The following is a 13185-nucleotide window of genomic DNA, read 5'->3' as shown; positions in this document are numbered from 1 at the left end:
TGTCTCTGGATACACTCAAGCTTACTTTGGTGGTGGAACAAAGTTAACAGTACTAGGTAAGAAATGATCTTGACTTTCAATAGTGGACCATGTCTGATGCCTTGATTAAAATGAAGTATATTTTAAAGTTGTTGAATTATGATTTATCTCCTATTTAGCCAGCACAACCCATAAGAAATCATGTCTGAGACATTTTAGATATTATAAATAAATAAGTCATAGGGCATAAGACAAAAGTCATAGAGCATAAGGCAAAATATAGAGAGAATAAATGTATAAAGTTGATATGGATTACAGCACATGCAGGCTGAGACATTTTATTAGTGAACTTGTGTGCTGTGCCACTGGTGGATTTCAGGCTTACTTCGGTGGAGGGACAAAGTTAACAGTGCTTGGTAAGAAATGTCATGTTTTTAATCAGTAGAAGTCAGTTGAGAGCATAAATAGACTTGTGACTCATAATGGGTATTCAGAATTCATTGTGTAATTGAATAATTTACATAAACCTTGTGTATCAAATTATCTGAGATAATTTTCTCAAAATATTTTGCCTTGGTAAAGAGTCTGAGTAGATTTTTATTGCACTTATATGTGTTGGAATTTTGAATTCAGCATTTATGGGAACCATTCATTGTACCTGTATTGGGTAGTTGATATAGATAACTGAAGGTAATGTAAATAGCCTTGTACCAGTGTGACTACAGTGAACCAGCATACTTTGGTGGAGGAACTAAACTCACAGTAATAGGTGAGAATTTAAAGAATTTAAGAATGTTTGATACTAAAAAGTAAATTTTCTTCCAAGTTTTTTCTGATGTTTCATGCAAACATTTGAGATATATTTAAAAAGAGATTTAAATCCATATTAATATATAATGAGAGGTCTCCTTAAAGAGTTGGTGTCACAGACATTGCAAACCAAACTCATGGAGCATAAGGCAAAATATAGAGAAGATAAATGTATAATGTAGATATGAATTATGGCACATGCTAGCTGGGGGATTTTATTAGTGAACATGTGTGCTGTGCCTCTAGTGGACTTCAGGCTTACTTTGGTGGAGGGACAAAGTTAACAGTGCTAGGTAAGAAATGTTATGTTCCTTATTGGTTATAACCAGCTGTTGGGGACATTGTTTGTATTATTTTGTGTAACTGTGAAATATAAACATCTTGCAATACAGCCTGGGTTGATAACTTGATGGGTAAAGGCTCCAGTGTTTATGATAGGTTCAGTTGTGTCTTACAGACTGTGGCATTCAAGTTATAATCCATATTAATACTTTCAAAATGATTACTTGGAGTTCTTGATTTCTGCATGTTGAGCGTGAGCTAACAAGTATAGTAAAGGTTTACTCTGTAGCCTAGAATCAGTGTGAACAGCTATGAACCAGCTTATTTTGGTAGTGGCACCAAACTCACTGTGACAGGTAAGAAAAGTAATGTTATTTAAGAAAATAACAAGTGGCAGCATTAGATGTCCATGTCATTTCCTTCTTTGTCAATCTAGCCACATGTTGGCAATTCTAGAGAAAATGATGGTGATTTTTTTAAATGTAAAAACTGGAATGTGTGAAGTGCATCATTTTGTCATTCAGTACTGTATAATTCTGTTGCTTTGCTAGAATGATATGAAGTAGCAGCCTTAGATACTGGCTACATGTTGGTAAACAGTAATATTAGATGTTGAGATGACTATAATTATGTAGAGTGATTGCACTCTGTGCCTCAATGATAAAGCAGTGTTTGGTCCTGGTACTCGACTTACAGTCTTAGGTAAGAATTTCCTCATCCATTACTGCTGAAGGTTTAGTAAAAAATATGTTTTCCTTAATATCTTGCTGTTGTCTAAAAATTGACCCTACTCTAGTTTTATTGTTTATGTATTGCACATTATATGAGCCCCATTGTTCTCAAAGGAGTGGTGCTACTTCTTCATTAAGTCATGGAGATTATGGGTTCTGCTGTTTATTAAGGAATGATATTGAAGCAAAGCTTTTACAGTCTTCTTTTGTTAAGTTATTAATTTACAGGGACAAACAATATGAATGCTGTATCTCTATACATTCTCCAGCATTATAGCAGATAAAATAACAAGTTAGATTAGTGGTTTAATTCTTCTAATAGTTCCAGTTTCTTTCCAAATTGAAAATGTATCTCCAAAAAAAGGAAACTTTAAAGAAGAAGGCAAATATATGGTGTACACATATGAGTAGAATGTTTTACTGTTGCTGTTGTACTGTGTGAACACTCAGCCTGCTTACTTCGCTCAAGGAACCAAACTCACTGTTCTTGGTAAGACTGAGTTTATCAGTTTAAATAACTGTTGTTAGAATCACATTTATATAAGTATCCTGATATACTTTGTATGTTTGGAAAATATATAGTAATACAAACAAAGAAACCTCACACTATAGTACAGCACTTATTTTTACCTTGCAGTGTTTTATAGAGATGTTTTCAGAATATGGCATTGCTTTGAAAACTGTGATGTGGTTGAGAGTATATTTATTTATGAATATTTGATTATGCATTCAAAATAGCTGCTAGGAGAGCGTGGCACACATGCATATCACATAATAACACGAATAACAGAGGATGCATGTATCTGTATAAGAGTATCAGCTAGGAGGATATCTAGGCTGACAATAACATATAAACGATAATTTTTGTTTCAGTGAGAGAAGCTTGTGGTTTTCCTGCTGTTAAGCTGTTGAGCTCAGCACACCAGTGTGTTATCAGATTAATGGTTATAGAAAGATAATATTGAAACTTTGATGTGCTAATAAAAGCTAACTGAAATTAATGAGCATTGTTATGCCTTTGGTACGCTGTAATTCAGACTGCAACTTTCTATATGTTTTAAAATAATGATTATAATTATTTATTCATATTCATATTTATTAAGTTATTATCAAGTAATAACCAGTCTGAAATTAAAAAGTGTGTGCACATGTCATTATAATTACATTCATTTAAAATTTAAAAATGTGTGTGAAATGGTAAAAATATCTCAAATTATTAATTTAAATATCATTACTTTTCTTATTGTAACCAGGAGAGTATCCCTGTTATAAAAGGGAAAATGGATATAAAAACAAAAGTTAACATGGACCTATATTTACATTACATTTCATTGTCTGTTTCTACACTTCTTTTCCAAAGCCATTTTAATCATATGGGTGATTAAATATTACAGTGGTGTTTGCGTTGCTTGTTACCTCTTAAATGTTTTGAGAGCCTGGGATTTTAAAAGGAACTCATGTAACAAATCAGTAATGAGTAAAATGCTGTAAAAAACTGTGAAAGAATTGATGTGAAAGATGAGGTGAAGCACTGGTCCTGTACAATGTGGTCCAAGGCAGAGAATCCCTTTGTAAGTATTAAAACAACATAACTCAAGTATTATTCGTCAAAATACCAAGCTTTAAAAGTGACTGTGAGACACAAGAACAGGCATGGCATTAGAAGCCATGGATCCAGCAATTACGGTCACACTACTGATGCTCAAATGAAATGGGCTGACTGGACGCAACACCGCCATAATTAAATCGATTAATGACATAAACATTTATCTCTCATCCTTTTGTTTTCCCCAAAGAGCCTGAGTAAAAAGTCCAAAAACAGGAGGATATATTAACCACTACGACTGAAATAAAAATGATTAACATTTGTCATTGCTTACTTTTACAGATCCTGAAAAAAAAATTACATCGCCCACAGTCAGAATTATAAAGCCTGCTGACAAGGAGCTGTGTACGAAGAAAAAGGTGACCCTAGTGTGTGAGGCTACAAACTTTTACCCTGACCATGTGAAGGTGAGCTGGAAAATTAATAATGAAACAAAACCTGATACTCATGGAGTTGCCACAGACAAAGACCCTACCGAGGGTGAAGATGGCATGTACAGCATCACCAGCCGACTGAGCATCTCATACAAAAAATGGATTAAAGGAGAAACTTACACTTGTTTTGTCATCTTCACCAAGCCTGATGGAGATAAAACTATTGATGAAGAGATTAATGCTATGAATGAAGTAACTGGACCTACATGTAAGAGTCTAAGCCTATTATATTTTGGTGTATTTTTATTGTTATTATTTTTGTTGTGGCTGCTGCCGTTTTTATTGGCCAACACAAAATAATACATATGTGGTAACACCTTCATTTTCTCTCTCTTTCTTAAGATATTGATGGGGAGGAAAAAGCAGGTAAGATCTTTACTGGAACCACACCATGCTTTGAGCCAAAACTGCTGCTCTATATGGATTCTTTCAAATGTTCAAATATAAATAAGCTCAAATTATATATTTCTACAACTTGCAGCTCATGTGAGACAAATAATCTATTTGCTTTGTAGTCCCTGAATTAACTAGTTTTTATGCTCCACAGTGAGTGAGCACACAACGGCAGCCATGTTTAATATCGGTTTAGCACATCATCTTTAATACAGACAGGCCACTAGGAGTCAGTAACATGGGTGTGTGGAACATGAAGAAGAGTCCTTGCAGAAAATGACTCACTGCTGTATAGAAAAGGACTCACTGGCTGTTTCTGTTTTTTTCTTCATCTAGAAAAGTATAAGGCAGGAGGAAATGCCACAATGCTGGGCTATGGCATGTTCATAATCAAGAGTGTACTGTATGGCTTAGTTGTGCTGTTCATCATAAGGAGACGGGTAAGTGTGAATGAAAGACAATGTTATTGCAGTAATTCCTTACTATTCCTTAGGATCCCCTTTTTTATTGAACTTGGACCATTACATTAAAATGGCCACCTTTTTAAAACTCATAGTCCAATTGATCAACTCCACTGACCACATATGTGCACTTTGTAGGTCCACAATTATGGGCTGTAGTGTTGTTACTTTTGCTCTTCATCCTTTTAGCCTCCCTTCACCCTTTTCCCAATGTCCAGAACCACCACAGAGCAGAACAGATTTTTAACATGGTGTCCACTCACTGTCACTATTTACACACATTACACACACCTACCTTTTCATTCCACGTTGTAGGTGTGTTGTAAGTCATCCGTTGCTGCACAATTTGTGTTGATCATCCTCTAGTCAGTGGTCACTGGACGCTGCCCACAGGACACTGTAATTCATTTTGGTTTTTGGACTATTATCAGTGTAGCAGGGACACTGAGGGTTTTAAAAACTCCAGCAGTATTAATGTGTCTGATCCACTCATACAAGCACAACACAAAATAACACACCACCAGCAGATCAGTGTGTCACTGCAGTGCTGAGAATGACCTACCCCCAAAATTATATCTGCTCTCTGGGGGTCCTGACCATTAAAAAACAGGGTGAAAATATTAAAATAAATTACACAGTGCAAAATAGCAAATGGACTGAAGTCTATCATATTATAGAACTACAAAGTGTAAACAAATGGTCAGTGGAGATAAAAATGGACAAGGAACCTCTGCATGCTTACCTTTCAAGAAAAAAGTCCATCATCCTTAAATTTGAGTGCATGTTCATTCACAATGGTTTTATTTCAAGTACCTTTTGACTGGTTTTGTTGGTCTGTTGTTCATGAAACTTACATATGTAAAGGGCACCTAGAGATGTTAACGTCAATCTATTGATAAAAGGAAAGTGACAAAAATTAGGATGTATATTTTTAAAAAATTATTATTATTATTGTTATTATTATTTGATATACTCAAGTTCTTGTTTTGTTGTGCACAGCGTCGAATATCAAAGTAAAGGAAACCGGCGTGATCCTGAGCGAGAGCTCCTGTTTGGACATGTGACAGAAGAGGACTCATCATTGACATCATTTTAACCAGAGCTCTGAGTGTAAATGTGCCATTAATGTGTCATGTATTTTCATTTTACAAAGTATCATTTATCAGAAGATTTGTTTATCAAATCAGTATTTTATTTAGAGGGAGAGTTTATGCTTGCTTAAATACGTATTTTCACTATGAAAAAAATTTCATGTTTCCAAAACTGTAATAATTGTATGTTGGTTATTTCATCATAAAACAGTCACCCAGTGTCATTTACAGTATGAAAAATGCTTTGTGGCTTTTTTAAACCAATGAGATGCTTTGTACAGCTCAGTGTTGTAATTGTCTTTTAGCAGTATATACAGTGTAAAAGTTTGCTTACGTGTGTGTGTGTGTGTGTGTGTGTGTGTGTTTGCAAAGATTTTACTCACTGTTAACACTTTGTCCAAAAGTTTGTAGACACCTGCATATCAAAGGTTCTTCTAAAATCAAATGGTATTTTGTCCCACATTGCTGCAGTAACAAATTCTACTTTTTTTAGAAAGCTTTTATTCTAGAAGTTAGAACATTGTTGTGAGGCCTGAGATGGAGTTCAGCTACAGAAGCATTAGTGAGGTCAGGTACTGATGTTGGATGATTAGTTCTGCATCATTCCAACTCACCCCAGTGGTATTGGAAGGTGCTGCATCATTCCAGAGAACACGATTCCAGTGCTTCACAGCCAAGGGCTTGAAGGGATTTATACCCCTCAAGTCAAAGCTTGGCATTGGGTATGGTCACCATAGGTTCATGTGTGACTGCTCCAGATCATCCTGTTCAGTGAGGCCTATACACTCAGTATGAACACAGTTGAAATCTGATATTGGTAATTGGTGCTAATTAAAGTAGCTGAATTTACTTAATAGAGGTGTCCACAGATTTTAGGACATAAAGTGTATGCGCTCGTTCCCTATACATTCTAGCTTAATATTCAATCGAGAGTCACAGACAGCACTGTGAACATGTATTCATGTACACATTATGTATCTAATAAATGTATTCATTTGTTCATTGGTCTGTTCGTTTGTTTAAAGTACAAACAAATGTTTATAGTCTTTCTCATGGTGTGACTTATTAAAGGCCCCCCTCTGCTGTTAATGTGGAAGCTGCGTCTGTCCCAAACTTAAGTGTCTGAGGGGCCCCTATGGCGGTGGTGCTGATAGGCATCACTCGCTTTATTCTTGTTCAGTTTATGTCAGGCCTTGAGTCATTGTGCTAGCTTCTCTGAACTGAAATTTGGTCCAGGGACCAGGCTGACGGTTCTAGGTAAGTAAGTTGTTTAAAAACTGCATTGTGGATAAATGGCGTTTACTGCAGCTTTTTATTCCCTCATCCTGAAGGAATTTTCCCACGTAGTTTATGGTGTACAATGCATGGTTCTCACTTGTTACATGCCTAGAACCTCTGTGCAGAATTTGTGAGCTGAAAGGGTTATTATATTTGTATTTATTTATTTATTTAGCCCATAATTTCATTCTACCCACTCTCCAGTCCTTTAATACTGAAGTGTCATTACCATCCATGGTGTTGTCCTTGATACTGAAGCTGCTAAAATCCTTCAGTAATCTCCACAAGATTAGTTCTCTGTACAAAAGGCCTTTGATATTATCCATTAGTTTCTGTTGTGAGTTAAATCACTGTGTACTAGCTATTCCAAAGCAGAATTTGGACAAGGGACCAAACTAACTGTTCTTGGTAAGTATATATTAGTTGATTAACGCATAATACCCTGCAGCATTTGAACACTTATACAGCTGTATGTTACACATGAGAATTAGACTGAAATCTCTAACATATAACGTTCTAATAACTGTTCTAATATCATTACTAGTGGAAAATGGTTGATCCCAGTTTTTCAGGATTTGCATCATTTGAAAGTGCCAGTTGAGCTCTATAATAAATATATATAAATAATGTAAAAACGGACTGACAGAAATGTTCAAAAATGTCTCAGAACTTAACTTATATTAACTTGAGCTTAAAATAATAATAATAATAATAAAAAAAACTGCTCCTGTAAAGTACGGAAATGTATGAGACGCAACATAGTAACAATCAAATATCTTTCTAATTCCTTAATGTTTAAACCGAGATATCAATTTTTATAACATATTAATATATATATATTATTGGTTATTGATAGACGTTTATTAGCTATTGTTTAATGAAACATTTTAAGTGTTTTTAAGGCAACTAAACTGATCGCATTCTTAACGATAATAGAGATGTATTTGCACTCAATTAGTATTTTTACAAGGGCAACATTAACAGTGTGTAGAAAATTAAGTGTCAGTGTAAGTGAAGAGGTGTCTATTTATATTTGTAAGCCCTTTTAACACAAATTAATTGTTAATCTATATAAGCTTTATGTTTTTTTTTTTTTATATCGTGACTAATGGGTAAAAAAAAAAATCAAACTTATTCTAATTTTTAGAAGTTAGAATATAATTTGTAGGTTTGGCACCCTGTTGCTATCTCACACTGAAAGAACCCCTACAACAGACAGAAAGAATTAATCCACGGATTGTAGTAAGACGGTTAAACACGTCCAAAACGGACAGGGCTAAGAAGGTTAGACTGAAATCTATAATCTGAACACAATCCATGACTTACATCACTTCACATTCTTTATACTACAGTTAGCAGACTCTGCTGTAAACACATCTCACTTTAAGAAAACAGCATTTATTCATTTGGATTTTACAGGCAACAAACGATGAAATGGCAGATCAATCAAACTGTGAGATTCTGTGCTTTTGATTGGATGTTTGATTTGATTGATGTTCAAAATAATATAAAATTGCACAGGATCTTTCTAACAATGAATTTATAATGAAATATAATGCCATCATGAAGTGCTTTGTTCCAAATTGCATTATAGATCACTTTCCTAAGGAGTGAATTGTTAAATTCACTATGTCCCAAGTAGTTACAAATAACACTGCTGTGTCTCCGTCGACCCGAGGAGAATGGGTTCCCCGTATGATTCTTGGTTCCTCCCAAGGTTTCTTCTTCGTGTGCTGAGGGCGTTTTTCCGTGCCACTGTTGCCCTTGGCTTGCTCATAGGAGGCTTGGACCCGGATCTCTGTAAAGCTGCTTTGTGACGACTTTCTGTTGTGAAAAGCGCTATATAAATCAAATGATTGATTGATTGAAATGTACATTATCTTTGACTGCAACTCTTCACATGTACAGAACACTTAAGGTTTAAAACGTAGTGACAAATCTCAAGGTGGTCTACGTCACATGACATGTTTATCCTTTAAAATTCTCAAAAAATAAAAAATAAACAAATTAAGTGTAAATAAACACATTTTGTTGTGCATACAATTTAAAATGATAAAATTCATATCTGCATAGTTTGTTATTAGTGTACTTTATCAAAAATAGTAAATAACATAATGTGCACATGTTACATATTACATACACATTTGCTTTGAGTGTTTCCTCCTTATATAATATATATATATATATATATTACTTTATTCATTTATTCATTCATTTTAGAGCCCAACATGACCATCACTGGTCCCACACTGCGAATACTTCCCCCGTCTCCAAAGGAGCTGTGTAAAAGCAAGGATGTGACTCTAGTGTGTCTGGCTGATGGTTTTTATCCTGATCACATCACTATTCATTGGAAGATGAATGGGAAAGAATTAAAGAAGAGGATCGCAACTGATCACAATGCCCTGCAAAATCCAGAAACCAAGTTCTACAGCATCTCCAGCAGACTGAAAGTCAAGAAAACTGACTGGGAGGACAATAAGAACAACTTCACGTGCACTGTGGATTTCTATAATGGAACCGCCTACAACAGTTATAAAAAGACCATAAAGAGACAGAAAGGTACAGCACATACAAACACAGCATAAGTAGTTCTTTCATTATCCATCAAAGACAATCAGTGAGCAAATACAGAACAGTCCTCACAAAGCCATTCAGTTTAAAATGCTGTAAAAGTAAATAAGCTGAATAAATATTTAATCAAACATCATAATCATCATCAACAACAACAACAACAATCATATTATTATTATTATTATTATTATTATTATTATTATTATTATTATTATTATTATTATAAGTAGTAGTGGTAGTAGTATTTTACTATATATAGGAAGCAAAAAATGAATAAAAATAAAAATAAAGCACTACAATAGTCAATCAATTGATAATGAAATTTTCTATGTTCATCACAGTCAAAGATTTTTTTCTCTAGCCTTACTGCCCAGTACTTTGGGTCTAGCTTCCCAGTTTGGTGAATTGGTGGCTTTCATTTTAAACATAAAAAATATGCTGTAAAAAATATACAGGGGTTGGACAATGAAACTGAAACCTGGATTAGACCACAATAATGTATTAGTATGGTGTAGGGCCTCCTTTTGCGGCCAATACAGTGTTAATTCGTCTTGGGAATGACATATACAAGTCCTGCACAGTGGTCAGAGGGATTTTAAGCCATTCTTCTTGCAGGATAGTGGCCAGGTCTCTCCTCCAAAACACCCCAAAGTGGCTCAATAATATTTAGATCTGGTGACTGTGCAGGCCATGGGAGATGTTCAACTTCACTTTTATGTTCATCAAACCAGTCTTTCACCGGTCTTGCTGTGTGTATTGGTGCATTGTCGTCCTGATACACGGCACCGCCTTCATGATACAATGTTTGAACCATTGGATGCACATGGTCTTACTGGTGCAATGTGCAATTAATGAAGATTGGCCACCAGGCTGCTCCAATTTAGCCATGAAACCTCCCACACTAAAATGACAGGTGTTTCAGTTTCATTGTTTAACACCTGTAAATGGTGTTACACTTTTTTTGCAAAGACCTCAATTTATGTTTGTTAAATATGTTAGATTCAAGAAATAAACAGTAAATTGCATTTATATTAAAATAAAGCTTCATGTTAAATAACATGGACATATATTCATTTAGACAATCTACAAATCATACCACCAGGGGTGCTACCACTGACCTATGACTATTTATCTTAATTAAAAATACTAGTTGTGTAGCATCATGGATTATATTCTGAAAAACATTGGTTTCTGTGTCTAAATGTATATAAACATAGCACAAAAAGTAAGGAAATTTGTGTTTGGTAGATTATTTATTTGTTGTAACAATGCTTCTTGGCCATAAACCTTATACCCTTATATTTCTCTTTTAAATGGTGTCACGTTTGTAAGGAATATGCATTTGTGGGATGAGCAGAAATGCGGAGTATGTGGGTTATGCCCATGAAAAATTTGTCAAATCCTCTCTGCCAATGCCAAGCAGCTCATTTTGTGTGATGGTGTGGGGCAGCATCTCCCTAACTGGAAAAAATGCGGCCTGTCATCTTTGGAAGCAATCTCAATGCAGAAAGATATCGAGATGAAATTCTGCAACCAGTGGCAATCCCATATCTCCACAGTCTGGGACCAAACTCTGTTCTCCAAGATGACAACCCTCGCTTCCACAGAGCGGGGTTTAATAGACAACAACCTCCAGAATTTGGGACTGGAGAGGCTGGAATGGCCTGCCAGCGTCCTGACCTCAACCCCATTGAACACTTGTGGGATCAGTTTGTTTGAGTTGTTCGTACCACAGTGACCAACACACCCACGTTGGCTGTCTTGACACAAATGCTGGTTGAAGAATGGGATGCCATTCCACAGCAGGGTGTGACCAGGCTGGTGACCAGCGTGAGGAGGAGGTGCCAGGCTGTTGTGTCTGTGTATGGTTCTTCTACACGCTACTGAGTCTCCTGTTTGTTAAATTAATAAATTGTTAAATTGCCAATACGTCTTGTTTCTTCAACCTTCAGTCAGCCAGTCACAACCTACCAAACGAGTCAATGGCAGAATGAGCTGTTTGGCTTTGGCAGAGAGGATTTGGCGAATTTTTATGGGCATAACCCACATACTCAGCTCTCATCCCACAAATTCATGTTCCTTACAAATTTGGCACCATTTAAAAGAGAAATATAAGGGTATAAGGTTTATTGCCAAGAAGCATTGTTACAACAAAGAAATAATCTCCCAAACACAAATGTCCTTACATTTTGTGTTTAGTCATTGCTTTATTAAAGAACATGTGATAAAACATTTTTGGTGAAATCATTGTTTGTTGTTATAATTATGTCTTTCATTATTTTTCAGGAGGTGTTCCAGGTGAGCTGAAATATCACATTTATTTGAAAATCACACTGATGCATTACACTTCCCACATCGTACTGTTCATATAACGCACACAATAGTAATAATAATAATAATAATAATGTGGTTTTAATAATAATCTGTGGTTTTAAGAATCTAACATCTTATTGTTTTACTCTTTTAGTGCAAATATTGAATGTGGTCCGTTTTGGCTACTCTGTTTTTCTGAGCAAGAGTGTGATATACGCCCTGTTTGTAGCTGCTCTGGTGTGGAAATGCAAGGTAAATAGAACACCATCATGTGTTCATGTAGAACACATGAAGCCACAAAAAACACCATCAACATAAACATTCATACTGCACAACACTGATCTATAGCAAATATATATTCAGAACAATTGTAACTTTTACAGGAAAAAAAGGAAATATTTCCACATTTAATTGGAAGTGAAAGGACATATTTTATTACTGTAAAGTGATTGTGTAAAATAGTATTGTTAATAATAAATAAATTAATTAATTAATTAATTAAAATAAATAAATAAATCATAGCAAAAAAAAACTAAATTAAACACACAAACACACACTTGGCTCTAAATCTTCATTTTTGAGTTCACTGTAAAATGTGTCTGAATTTCATTATGAATGGACCAGTATTTGTGGAGATATTAAATTTTGTTGTGCTATATCATGAGACTTATAATATACCCGATCTCTTCCTGCAGCCTTTCCCTATTAAAGAAAAGCTCCTGCTTAGAGAACCCTGAGGCATTTTAAATGCTGGCAGACATTTCTCCACTGAAGAGATGGTCAGTCAAACACAGCTGAATTATGGGGCTTAGTTATTGTTTTGCTACTAAACCTGCATTCCATGCTTTAATTGATAAGCGGAGAGGTTTAATCATTTTCACAAGTAAAAGTCATTGTTTTTCAAGTAACATTGTCCATTTGTACATTTACGTTAACATGCTCTAAAATGTCTATCACATATTATTGCTTGATATGTACTCATCATATATTTCAAATCATTCCTATGTTCCTCTTTTTTTTCAGTACCACTTTAAAATTAAAGAATTATAAATGGTTAAAAAACTGTTTATTACATGATTTTTAATTATATTGTAAACACCTTACAGGTCATTAATAATTATTTGTGACACAGAGACTATTCCACAGCTTTGGAGCCACCACGCAAAATGCTCTATTTCCAATGGTGATTAGCTTAAAATGTGGGACCTCAAGCAAATGTTGGCTTGAGGACCG

At 35.1% G+C, this 13185-nt stretch overlaps 1 protein-coding gene across 1 annotated transcript in view; it reads left to right on the top strand.

The window, feature by feature from the left end:
• The window catches only part of LOC136678091 (M1-specific T cell receptor beta chain), a 107587-nt gene extending 94829 nt beyond the window's left edge, over positions 1 to 12758 (top strand). The window contains exons 5-13 of the mRNA XM_066655969.1: positions 3691 to 4050; positions 4185 to 4208; positions 4572 to 4675; positions 5696 to 5712; positions 7427 to 7473; positions 9286 to 9627; positions 10001 to 10012; positions 12107 to 12204; positions 12648 to 12758. Coding sequence (XP_066512066.1) covers positions 3691 to 4050; positions 4185 to 4208; positions 4572 to 4675; positions 5696 to 5712; positions 7427 to 7473; positions 9286 to 9627; positions 10001 to 10012; positions 12107 to 12204; positions 12648 to 12689 — 1046 coding nt within the window. The 3' untranslated portion in view covers positions 12690 to 12758. The remainder of the gene's footprint in view (positions 1 to 3690; positions 4051 to 4184; positions 4209 to 4571; positions 4676 to 5695; positions 5713 to 7426; positions 7474 to 9285; positions 9628 to 10000; positions 10013 to 12106; positions 12205 to 12647) is intronic.
• The last annotated feature ends 427 nt before the right edge of the window (positions 12759 to 13185 follow it).

The sequence above is a fragment of the Hoplias malabaricus genome, chromosome 1, assembly GCF_029633855.1.
Source record: "Hoplias malabaricus isolate fHopMal1 chromosome 1, fHopMal1.hap1, whole genome shotgun sequence".
Classification (NCBI taxonomy): Eukaryota; Metazoa; Chordata; class Actinopteri; order Characiformes; family Erythrinidae; genus Hoplias; species Hoplias malabaricus.
Note: the sequence above shows the minus strand (reverse complement) of the source record. Positions and strands in the feature narration are given on the sequence as shown.